This window comes from Lepidochelys kempii, chromosome 2, assembly GCF_965140265.1.
Source record: "Lepidochelys kempii isolate rLepKem1 chromosome 2, rLepKem1.hap2, whole genome shotgun sequence".
Classification (NCBI taxonomy): Eukaryota; Metazoa; Chordata; order Testudines; family Cheloniidae; genus Lepidochelys; species Lepidochelys kempii.
The window spans coordinates 189944301-189957244 of NC_133257.1; the positions used below are offsets into that span (position 1 = coordinate 189944301).

The 12944-nt window shown below is 39.2% G+C and overlaps 1 protein-coding gene across 1 annotated transcript in view; it reads left to right on the forward strand.

Moving 5' to 3' along the window:
* The window catches only part of SACM1L (SAC1 like phosphatidylinositide phosphatase), a 62482-nt gene that overhangs the window by 19550 nt on the left and 29988 nt on the right, over window positions 1–12944 (forward strand). Inside the window, exons 2-3 of the mRNA XM_073333154.1 lie at window positions 8041–8138; window positions 10940–11014. Coding sequence (XP_073189255.1) covers window positions 8041–8138; window positions 10940–11014 — 173 coding nt within the window. The remainder of the gene's footprint in view (window positions 1–8040; window positions 8139–10939; window positions 11015–12944) is intronic.

Genomic DNA, 12944 nt, shown 5'->3' on the forward strand with positions numbered 1-12944 from the left:
TGAGGATAGCTAAAATAATCCACTATTATTGCACTTTCTGCTTTAGTAGTCTGTCTAACCTCTCTTAGTGTTTCACAGTCACTGTCACCATCCTGTTTAGGTGGTTGATAGTATATTCCTATTGCTATACTCTTTTTATTCAGGCATAGAATTTCTATCCATAGAGATCCTATGGTATAGTTCGTTTCATGTAAGATTTTACCTTATTTGACTCCGTGCTTTCTTTTAGCATATAATGTCACTCCCTACCAGTGTGACCTACTCTATAATTTCTATACATTTATACCCTGGTATTATCATGTCCCATTGATTATCTTCATTCCACTGTGTTTCTCTGCCTCTTATATCAATACATTCACGTAATGCCGGACACTCTAGGTCACCCGTCTTAGTATTTTTAGACTTCTATAATTTGTGTATAACTACTTACATATTTTGTCATTATTCAGTTTTTTGCCTTCATTATTATGTTTTAAATGGGACTCTATTTTGTTTGACTGGCTATTCCTTACTAGCTTCCACCCATACTTTACCAACTTCTTTCCTATCCTCTATACTAGGATATACATAAATTCATGCCTAAGGGATATCATTGTCTCACCTGTGGGCTCCTCTGAACTTGTATAAAGCAAATATTCAAACTACAAATGAGAAAATCTTGCACCTAATTTCTCAATTTTAATCAAGCTAATACTCACATACATAAGCTGCAGTACCTGAATCACATTTCACCTTTCTTGGGTTTTATTATATTAGAACTTGATCTGGACGCTTAGTCATGTAAGTAGAGAATTCTTAAATTTAAGTTCACTGCTGTTTCCTTTTAAAGCTATTAATAGAAGCAGCAAAAGCTGCCAAAACTTCTAAAAACAGAAAAATGATGCTCTGAGCAACTTATTCCATGAATAGAGAAAACAAATGAGTATTTGATAACCAAAATGTACTACTTTTAATGAATATTTCTGAAGAAATCCTTTATCATCAACTGAGATTCTTAAAATATAGAAAACTGTGGTAAAGCTGAGTTGCACTCAGGAAGGGAAGGAATCCTTATTACACATGTGGCTTTTTTTAAACTTCTGTATCTGTCATTTAGTTCCAAAATATGTACATATTCTCTAAAGATACTTTGGAAAGCTGTCGAGCAGAATTGTCCCATTTTTAACTGCCATTTGCACAGACATGCTACTTTCTTCATAGTACACATATGCAAAAACAGTTTGAATTTAAAATATGATTTATAGCCTCCTGGTACATACTAAATACCTGAAAAATATGGATTCTACAAGTTATACTATAAAAGTCTCTCAGCTATTTAGTGAACACTTCAAGTAAGTATATTTTGTGTGTGGGAGTGAGGTCTTCATTTCTTTTTGGGAGTGAGGAAGATTTTAATGTGAGTTGAGCCATTTTTAATTTTTTTCCTATGTTAATACTGTATTCATTTACATGTCACTACCCACAATGAAGTTCCAGCTCTCAACTATTTCATAGCCATGATAGTGTCTGAATTGAAGAAACAAACCAAAGGGCTTGATTTTGGTGATGGTTCCCTTATATTTTCTTCTTGGTGTTCTTTAAGCCAGAACTGTTGAAAGCATTATCTGATTTTTAGTCTCCATGCTTTTGTGGGTGTGTGTGGGTGTGGGTGGGTGTGTGTGCTCGTCTCACTTTTTTTTTTTTTTAACTATTGAGTAGCAGAGATTGTAACATTGGTTTGATGTCGCTCATTTAGTTGAAGTCAAGACTGTTGGACATATTTCTTCTGTTGAGCTACACTGATGTTAATGTCTTGTTAACAACTTCTTGATGCAGTCTGCTAATCAGATGGGGTAACTGAGCATGGCTATGTAGCATTTTCAGATACAAATAAAAAATATGAAGATCATAGTAAAGTTGAGTTTGGTTTGAATGTGAAAGTTAGTCAGAAGTTCTGAATCTTATTTTCTGGAAAATCTATTTCTTTTCATATTTTTGCATTACAAATAGAATCCGGATCTGATGGATTTTCAACACTGCTCCAATTGTTTTTAGTATAAGCACAGCCAAATAACTCTGATCCGCGAGTATGGTGAATAATCCCCCTCATCTCCACGGTGGCTGATATATTTCATTCTTGTTCACATTAAAGTGAGCATGAGCAGTACTTTTTTTATGTGCATGTGATAAACATCATGTGTCATAATACTGATTTTAATATGTTGCCTGATTTTAGGAGGTTAATATTATTGTTTATATAGGCTTGCCAATTAATCTGATCAGAAGACAAGGTTTTTGTCTCAGAATCAGGTTACACAGTTTTCAAGGATCCTCAGGATGTATGGCAAGGACATTACACTGAGAACAAAATACAGCCTTAAAGACTTGTATTGAGATAAATGGAATAGCAATCAAATGGAAAAATAATCAGAATTACAAAGGCAATAATATTGTTTTAGAGGTACATATGGTATTATATACTATAAAGTTTTCTAGATTAACATACTCGCACCCTTCCTTGATAACCTGGTGGTAAGAGACAAAGGACCAGCCTCGCCTCTGGCATCCCAAGAGAGTCCAAAGGTCCAGGTTCCTCAATTCTCAAGTGGGAGGTGAAGAACTTAGAAGAAGCTAGGGTGGTAAAAAGCTAAAGAAAAACTACAGAAGCTAACTTAAAGTTTGATTCAATTAGCTTAAGAACTAACCATTTAAGAATTAAAATACCAACTAAAACGGTGGGTTGCCCCGCTTTATAGAGCCTGAGTACTGTGTGCCTCTTTCCATGTCCAAACATAACTTCCTCACCCTCAAAATATCAGGGCGCACTTACTCTATAGGCTGGCACATTCATATGTCTTAGTGACCTATTCATACATAGTAATAACTACTAGCTCAGTCTCGCATCTGATGTTTCTGGCCTAACTGGTTATTTCCAAGTTCTTTAAGTTGATGGAGGGCATGAATTTAGCTAGTCCCCTATCTATGCCAACTTGAGTTAATGCATCCTCACTTACCTATGCTAAAGGTCACAAACATTATATTTTATATAAACATCAGATGCGAGACTGAGCTAGTAGTTATATACTTTATGCTTTCGGTCATTATCGCTTACCTAGGCTAAAGGTCCCGAATGTATGTATGCTAACTTGCTTTAGGTCAACAGGACATGGCCTTCAGGTTACTTACATTACAGCCAAAATACTCTAGAATAAATCTATTATAATAAAACCAACAATATCCAACCCATAAGAAAAGATATACAAGCAAGCAGGCTAGCTTTGTGGGCTAGATATACAAGAATGCTGTTCCTTCAGAGGATGGAATGCACAATTCTGTCTCAATTTTTGAATGCTCTTTCATTTTAATTATAGGTGGGACTAGATGCACTGCCTATTAAGGTTGTCAGACACTTTCATGTAAGACCATATTTTCAACAGCTTATAACTTTTTTGTCAGTTTGTAACCATTCTGCCTGAGGCTGATTTTGGAAAATTTCAGCCGAAACAGTTCAGAAGTTTCTGAGAATGATGTTAGGGAGAAAATACATTGTTTTTCCAGTGTTAAATTCTGGTGACTTTTTTTTTCTTAAGTGCTAGCTAGCATCCTCATGCTTTGAGCAGGGGCCTGAAATTTTGGTCTTTTTGTCAGAGATGTGCCTTTTGTTGTCCTATGAAAATCTGTCTAAATTTGGCCAAGTTATACAACTTTAAAAAATCAGAGTTCTTAGATTTTTAGCAGCAAATTCCCCAAAGATTTCATCAGCACTGAACTGCTAAGCTCTGACTGGAGTGTCAGCTTTCCCTGCAATAGCAGCTCTGGACTCTCTCCTGTGCTCTGTGACTGCATCTCCAGCCCCCTCTGAGCCCAGGGAGGAGGAAGTTGTCTGACTCTAATGCAGGGGGAACAAGAGCTATTTGAATGAGGGGCAGAGAGAGTACATTGGAACAAAGCTGTGCAGTGTGTGGAAACTGGGATTGGAGGCTAATGGGGGCGGGGGGGAGAGAACAGTGACTCAAGTTTAGGTGGAGACTAGTAGTGCCTAGGTAAGGAGACTGGGACTTGAAGGCAGTGAATGGCTTTGCTAGAGGATTAAGAGCTGGGCAGAGAATTGGTGAGGGGAATAGTATGTTCTATAACTAGTGCAAGAGGGCTGAGTTAAGATTGCACAGGCAATTTTAATTTTGGCATTTCATTTCCTAACTCTCAATTTTGTAACCTTGATCTTTTAATGTAGCTTTTGTGTGTGATTTAGAAGTACTTTATACATTATCATTATTAGCACTTTGCAGTTGATACAATATTCTTAGAATAATTTAAACTGCTTTTAAAGGAAAGAGTTAACCATCTTGCTGAGTTCAGTAAGCCAAAAGCTCACATTATAAATGAACACTTGTCACCCCACAAGCTATTAATAAGTATTTGAAAATAAGGGTCTAACTAGAGTTTTTAATTTCTGAGCCTTGCACTGCCAGTGGCCAAATAGCTGAAAAGATATTTGACATGACATAAAGCTATGTCCATGCTATAGATACTGTGCAAGCCAGAGTGTTTAAATATTGATCATAGAAATTATAGATGGAAGACTCCTAGTTAAGTTATCTAGAGAGTCCATTACTCTGCCAGCACAGGATTCCATTGCATGTTAGTGTATCGTCAATTCTAGTTTTGAGGGCCGTGAAAAATGAGGCTTCCATCGCATTATTTGGGAGACAGTTCCACAGGTTGATACAGAACATGCTCAGAAAGCTTTTCACGTTATACTATTTTTTTTCTTAATTTCCTCACTTTTTTTTTTAACCACCTTTTTTCACCCTGTATTTTTCCTTCATCGGGATCTACATCCTTTTAAATATTACTAGACTTAAAATTTAACTTCTTCGTTGTTGCTTAGTCATGACTTATATACTTGGCTATGTCTTTCCTCGTAGGTCAATTGTGTAAAACTTCAGAATGTTGTGCTAAGTAAAATAAATGCCATTTTCTCTTAAAGGAGTGCTATAATCTTGATTAATATTTTTTTAAAGTTAATTTTTTAGAAATCTAGTTTCCAAATAGAACTCCTTAGTGTCCTGGCTTGCATCTCTAAAAAGTATTCTATTTTTTTTAAAAAATAAGGGTTTTTCTGCTCCCCTATTTTTTTCTTTTGAGATGACCTGAGATCAATGCTACCAAACATGCTGCCACCCATATCTTCCCCTTTCTGTCTGCCCACAGTTGTGTTCTACTTGTTCAGTTTAAACTCTGCTGCTGCTGGTATTAGGGATGAAACCCTCTTGAAGGGAACGAGGAAGGGTGTAATATACAGTGAAATATACTAAGCTAAAATGCTGTCAAATGCACAAAGTATGGTGTTAAGGAAATTTAGTTATTATGGTAGGCCTTGGAGATCCTTATGAGGGTTTAGGGCAGGGGTGGGCAAACTTTTTGGCCCGAGGGCGACATCTGGATATGGAAATTGTATGGTGGGCCATGAATGCTCATGGGGTTGGCGTGCAAGAGAGTGCTAGGGCTCTGGCTGGGGGTGTGGGCTCTCAAGTGGGGCTGAGGATGAGAGGTTGGGGGTGCAGGAGAATGCTCTGGGCTGGGACTGAGGGTTTCAGAGCATGGGAGGGAGATCAGGTCTGGGGCAGGAGGTTAGTACACAGGAGAGGGGCAGGGGGGCAGGCTCTGGGTAGTGCTTACCTCAAGTAGCTCCCAGAAACAGCGACATGTCCCCTCTCTGGCTCCTGCATGGAGGCACTGCCAGGCAGCGCTGCTCCTGCAGCTCTCATTGGCCAGGAACCACAGCCAATGGGAGCTGTGGGGCCGGTGCTTGGGGTGGGGACAGCATGTGGAGCCCCCTGGATGCCCCTACACGTAGGAGCTGGAGTGGGGATGTGCCGCTGCTTCCAGGAGCCATGTGGAGTGGGGCAAGCCCCCGACCCCACTCCCTGGCGGGAGCTTGAGGGCCGGATTAAAATGTCTGGAGGGCCGGATGTGGCCTCCAGGTTGTAATTTGCTCACCTCTGGTATAGGGGCTCATTGTGCTAAACTGCACGTGCACACAACAGAGAGATTATCCCTGGCCCTAAAAGAGTTTACAGTCTAGAGGATGAAGAAAATTTGTTAATTTTCCATTTTAACAGTAGTGAATACATTTTTCAAGTTGATGGTGTTTCTTTAAAAAATAGCCTTACGTATGGTAGAAATATTGTCCATTCTGAGATTATTAGAAAAATTAGAACCAGGAAACTAAATCAGAGAGAAAGCTATGAAGTTTCCAAGGGACATTTTAATACTCTTTATCTAGGGGTTAAAGAAGCCATCTTCTTTACCTCTTGTTTTGGAAATTAATTTAGAGCCCTGAGGTGTAATGTCAATATAGCAATAACATTAAGAAAAACAAGATTTAATTGGAGGGGGTAAAATTGGGGAAAGATCCTAATGATTAGCCTGTGAAAGAGTCTCCCAAGAAATGACTGGACTTTCACCATCACATGAGGCATTTAAAATTTGACTAGACAAAGCTGTGTAATAGAAATAATCCTGCAAGAAGGGAATGAGGGAGAAAGGTTAGTAAAAATAATTCCCCATGTCTTTATCCAGTTAATATAATAGATGAGGGATTCTCCTTTCCAGTGTACCGCTGGCACTGGTGTACAGCTATGATGTCCTCACCTATCCAGTTGGAATATGGCTTTGGACAGTCAGCCTCCATAGCCATGTTCTGTTTTAGGCATTTGGTTGTCTTTGTTTCTTTTAAACTACTAGTCTTAAAAATGCCTATATTCTGCAAAGGATTTACCTAAAGAAAAGGATGACGGGTGTTCAGATTGTTTGTTTGTATAATGCTTTGGATATTATGGACATATGTCACCAGAAGCAGAGATCTTGCTGGTAGCCTGGAAGTGCCAGTCTTAAAGTATGTCTGGTGTAATGTACTCTTGCTGGAATTGCCTTCTGCTGTTTTGGGTTATAATTATGATATAAATTAGGTTTTTTTAGTGGATTTTTACAGGCATCTTCCAGAAAGCTTTCTCTTAGTGCAGTGGTTCCCGAACTTTAACAGCCCGCAAACCCCTTTCACTAAATGGTGAAATCTCGTGAACCCCCTCCTAAAAATGAATATTTCCAGGGATTTAAGTTTAAATTTCCTCCGCACTCTGTGGGGCTCCTGCTGCTGAACCCCGTTGACTTCCCCGGTCAACTGAACTCCACTGAACTCGGGCTGCAGGTCTCGCTGACTGCCGGTGCTCGGGCTGCCAGCCCCAATTGCCCGGCCCCGCTCTCCCTGGGGCTCGGGCTGCCAGCCCTGCGCGGAGCACTGGGGTTTGGGCTGCCGGCTCCCCCGCTCACGGGGGCAGGGCTCGGGCTGCCAGCCCCAACTGTCCTGTCCTGCTCTCCCTGGGGCTCGGGCTATCTGCCCTGCAACCGGGTCCCACCTGCTGCCGCCAACGCCCGGGGTGCTCTGGCCGCCATTTGTGAAATTTTTCTGGCGAATCCCCTGTAATGTTCTGCCAACCCCAGTTTGGGAACCACTGTCTTAGTGGAATATGAGCTTTAATGTGTCAGTCTTCCACTCCCTCAATCTGAAATCTGCTAAATGTGCACTTATGTGGTACATTAATTGTTACTGTATTAATAATTGTTTAGTAAAATGGTAGTTTTGTTTGCCATAACTTGAACTCTATCAGGTTCCTAAGACTTTGTACGTAGCCCATATAAACTTATGAAATGAATCACATTTTAATTCTTTCCTTTTTTAAATTAAAGCTTATTTAAGGAAACATTCAGCAAGAAACTTTCATATTTTTCACTTACAGTAGAGTGGTACAGGATTATTTCCATGGTGATAAGCAAGGAATTTTGCATTCAGCCATTAAAACTCTCAGGTTCATATTTCCAGTTAGTGCTCTACAAAATAAATGAGTGGTGTACAGCTGTTTTCCAGTCAACAGTTGTTTAAAATTTGTTCAATTAGGAAAAAGCCATAACTGGCTTCCCAGCTGTTTATAATTAAATATGGAACTTTGTATGGCAAGTCTGGTTTATTGTACTCATAGCTTTTAATTTCTTTTAAAGGCACATAACACCAGAGAAGTTTTACGTGGAAGCTTGTGATGATGGAGCAAATGATGTTCTTGCCATTGACAGAGTCTCCACAGAGGTCACTCTTACAGGTATGCTTCTCACCAGCACTAGGCCGGTCGATTAAAAAGTACAGTGACAAAGTGCAATGTGCAATCTAAATACTACTTCAAAGCTGAATGTCCTGGTTCTTTGGATAGCTTACTGAATATCCACATTAATTATTGTGGTATCGTAAGTCTCTCTTCACCTCACTCATGATGTTGAGTTTTTTTGTCTCCTTTGTGGACTGGATATTAATTTGCAGTAGCAGAAATCCAAAATGTGCCACAGCATTTTGATTATTTTCAGTAAAATTAACATTTTAAAGTATTCGTTGATATTTATTTCTGTAGATCAACATGTAATTTTTATTGGAAGATAGTTTTAAGGTTCTTTGCAGTTATGTAGCTGTGTGTATTAAAAACGTGCGGTGAAAATATATGGTGCATAACTAAGGCTAAGATTTTTGTCATGGTTATTTTTAGTAAAAGTCACAGACGGGTCACGGGCAATAAACAAAAATTCACAGAGCCCATGACCTGTCCGTGACTTTACTAAAAATAACGAGGCAGGGCCAAGTAGGGGGGAGGAATGGAGTCTCATGATGGGGAGGGAGGGACCGACAGGTCAAGCCCCCAGCCATGGTGGGTGGCACAGTCCCGGCTGCAGCGGGACGCAGCGCCCCTGCTCTGGTGCTGGCCATAGCTGCAGGATAGAGGTGCGCAGTCCCAACTGCAGCCCCCACCATGCCGCAGCACGGCCCTTGGACACTGCGGGGCTGGGGCACGCGGCCCCTGGCAGAAGCTGCGGGGCTGGGGCTGCAGGGTCTTGGTTCCAGCCATCCAGCCCCCGTTGCGGGGCAGGGGCGCAGAGTCCTGTCTCCAGCCCCAGCTTCAGCTGCTGATAGCTGAAGTGGAAGAAGTCACCGAGGTCCGGTAAAGTCACAAAATCCTTGACCGCCGTCACCTCCTCTGACTAAATCATAGCCTTATTCATAACAACTGATTTGGGGCTCCCACTCACCATTTTATTTTTTGATAACTGTACGACCGCGTCAGTTTGAAATGTTGACTTATTCATGCTAATTAGGACTGATGCCACAGTCTGGACTCAAGCACAGGAGTGATGAATGTCGTGCAGATGTGCTCCCATAACTTCCAAGAGCTCAATTTATTTAGCTTAACAAGGAGAAGGTTAAGGGGTGACTTGAGTACAGTCCACAAGTATCTACCCAAGGAATAAATATTTAATAATGGGCTCATCAGTGCAGCAGAGAAATGTATAACACGATACAATGGCTGGAAGTTGAAGCTAGACAAATTCAGACTGGAAATAAGGTGTACATTTTTGACAGTGAGGACAATTAACGATTTGAACGATTTACCAAGTATAAATTGGTAACTTTTAAATCAAGATTGGATGTTTTTGTAGAAGATCTGCTCTAGGAATTATTTTGGGGAAGTTCTATGGCCTGTGTTATACAGGAGGTCAGACTAGATGATCACAGTGGTCCCTTCTCGCTTTGGAATCTATGAACTTGGCCAACATATCTCACTCTTATTTCTACTTGGTGATTTTTATTTTTAGCTTTTTCCTGAGGCTATTAAAAGGCTACAATTTGAATTGTTTGATAGTTCTGTGCTATGGCCATAACTTAACATTTTTATTTTTGCAAATTTGTGTGGTTTTAACAAACAAACAAGTTGTTTCCCAGGTGAAGGCCTGATACTAAATTACAGCTTGAAACAAACCATTTAATGCTGAGCTATGAACTTCAGAAAATAGGATGTTAAAAGTGAACTCACATGCTGTCTTACTGAGAGGAGCTGCTATAATACTTTCCCTTCATATTAGAATCTGTATATCTCCTTTCTCTCCTGAGAAAATTAAATTAAAACCTCTTTTCCAACTAAATTTGGACTGTAAATCTTACAGTATTTTTGTATAAGATTAGAGCGCTCATCCTACTGAAATATTATAGTACTGGAATAGCAATTTACTCCTTCAGAGCTGTAAGGATTACTCTTCCCAGGTTTCTGTTGTCTGCCATCTTTTCCTAATACTGATGTTTCATTAACATATAAACTCTTCAAGCCAAGGTATGTTGTTGTCCCAGCAGCTACTTTATCATTTCATTGGCATGTAACCCAATGCATAATATAGTCCCATCTTTTTCCATTCTTCAAACTCTGTTGGGGCACTTAGCTGTGACTTAAGCTTGGTTTAAAACTTGGTGTTAATGGTCCTCACAATGACCCCTAAATCTGTGGATGATAAAAGTACAATACTGAAGCACTTTTGCAAGTTGCATCCACATATCCATCCATTTCCTATATTCTTTACCACAGCTGTACAGCTCTTAATAGTCTTTGCCTTGAAGAGCTGGCCTTACAAGTTAGAAAACACAATTCAGACTGCTTGTCTGGCCCTGTTGCTCAGTGTGGAATTGGACTGAGATGGTGGAGGAATGCTCAGAAGTGGGGAGGCCAGGTATTGTGGCTAAGGCTGGTCTTGGGGCCTTGACACCCGGAGTTTGGTTCAAAACAGGAAACTCCTTCCTGCTGGCAGGACAGTGTGCTGCTGCTGAGCTACCCAGCTAGCCTGTCCTGTAAATGAGCCTGAATTTCTTCAATTAGAATGATTCTTGTTGATTAAACAAAATAGAAAACTTTCATTTCCTAATTTTAAATTCTTTCCCAGCAGGTTTTCAAACTCTAATCCATTGCCTCTCACTATGGTGACTCATTAGTGACATGGTTGAAACTTCATGATCAAATCTAATTTAATAAAGTTACATGGGATATAATCATGAAACAGATATAGTTTGACATCTTGTTTTTCTGGTTTTCAGTTAAGAAAGATGTTCCCCCTTCAGCTGTTACAAGGTCTATATATGGTATTTTGGGAACAATCCGTCTGGTGGCAGGTAAGGAGAAAAAAAATGGTATACTGGTGAAAGAATGTAGGTGAAAATATATTACTAGAGAAACCTAAAAGCCGGGAGAGAGTGTGGTTCATGTATAAAGGAAATCTGGAATTAGTTTGTTGGAGAAAATCACTTTTTTCATCATTTCTTAAAAGTTGCTATAGTATGACACGTCATCTGTGAGCTAACTAAAGATGCTTAAAAATGAAAGGAAGGGAAGATGTCTTATGAATTTTAAGTATCCAAATGTAGAAAAGGAGTTAATTGACCATTCTGTCAACTTACTTTTTAAATCTATTTCTACAGAACCTATAAAAAGTTTAATTCTCCTCCTCTTCCTCCCCCACCCCCCCCATGCTTTCACCCTCATCACTGGATTTGCTATAACACTTTTTGGTGAGGCTTGCTTTCAAGTCAATAGTGTTGGTATACAAAAAAATATATTTGGGAATGACCTGATGTGAGATCAGTTTGTAATTTAGTTGTTTAATCAATGGCTGTGTTCAAACCTCTTCCCAAATGTAGAGAAAATGTCAACAGTTAACAAAAGGAAGAAGACAAATTGGAACAAAACTTCCTAATATTATATTAAATAGTGCAGGGTAAGAACAAGTTGTTCTATAAAACGTATGTCATAGTGTACTCTGAAGCTGATGGAAATAATCACTGATACAAGTAAACTTTGAGTCACAGGTATGAGGCCAACTTTTCCAATGAAAGTTAAGTGTTTTTCTTATTTGAGTGAATTTGATTCTGATGAAAGTTAGATTAATAGCAATAGTCTGGAAACGCGTGTAATAAGGTGTGTATGTGCTCTACATAGATTGTCTGTCTGTGCACCTTAATCATTCTGTGCAAAGCCCTTTTCTAGAGCAGAGTGCCAATTTTTCCAAACAAAATATGAACACTTGACTAGGTTGAGATTATCAAACTTAGTAGACCAAAACAAGATTTAAACATGTCTATCCCAAAGTAAGACAAATGTAATAAATAACTGTACCACAGTCTACAGTATATGTATTTTGGTATCTCTAAGGGTCCCTGTTTGTTTTTAAAACTGAATTATCCCGAAGAGGATTGAGAGAGAATGGTGTAGCGGATTGGTAATAGTACGCTGCCTTTCACTTCAGGATCACTGACTGAATTCTGTCCCAGGCAGTGTAACATTTTGAGTGGCCTATCTGAAAAATCTCAGACCAGTTTCTGGTGGACAGGTGTCAATAAGGGTGAAAGCAACCTAATTAGAGATCAGAAATGAATATTGAGATTGAATTACCTTCTTTTCTTCTATTCACAGCTGTGAGGCAGTGTTAATGTAAACCTCCTTACACTGACCATGATCTATATTTATCAAGAGGTAAAACTTGTGTTTTACAATTGTCAGTCCACGACCTTTCACAAGAATTAATGTTGTATTTATTTAAAAGTTTAGAAGAAAAGAAAAATCTTCGCCTGACTTAATAACTTTGAGCTTTTATAAAACAAACATTATGTCCTTACTATCCTCTTCTACTGTAGACATTTTACATTTCACTTAAGCTGAGTTCAAGTCAATATGGTGTATATTTTTTTCTACTACTTGTGCAACATTGCTTGTGAGATCAATATATCTGCGGGACAAATATTTGAGGGTTGTCTTACAAGCACTATCATGTGAGCAAGTTCTGAATTTGAATAGTTGTAAATGAAGAAGAATCGAGTTTTGGATCTGAATCATTTGCATCCTTCTGGATGAAATCAAATGCGCAAAACTAGTAACTAAAACTGTAGATGGAGAAGTGTACATATCAGTTTTATGCAACTGGGTGGATTAAATACCCACTGAGCTGTAACTACTTCTCCAGAAAATTAAAGCACTACAGGGTGTGTTGTGCTATAAATGGGACTTCGTAAATGTAATGGAACACAAACACTGTGCACAATTTATAAA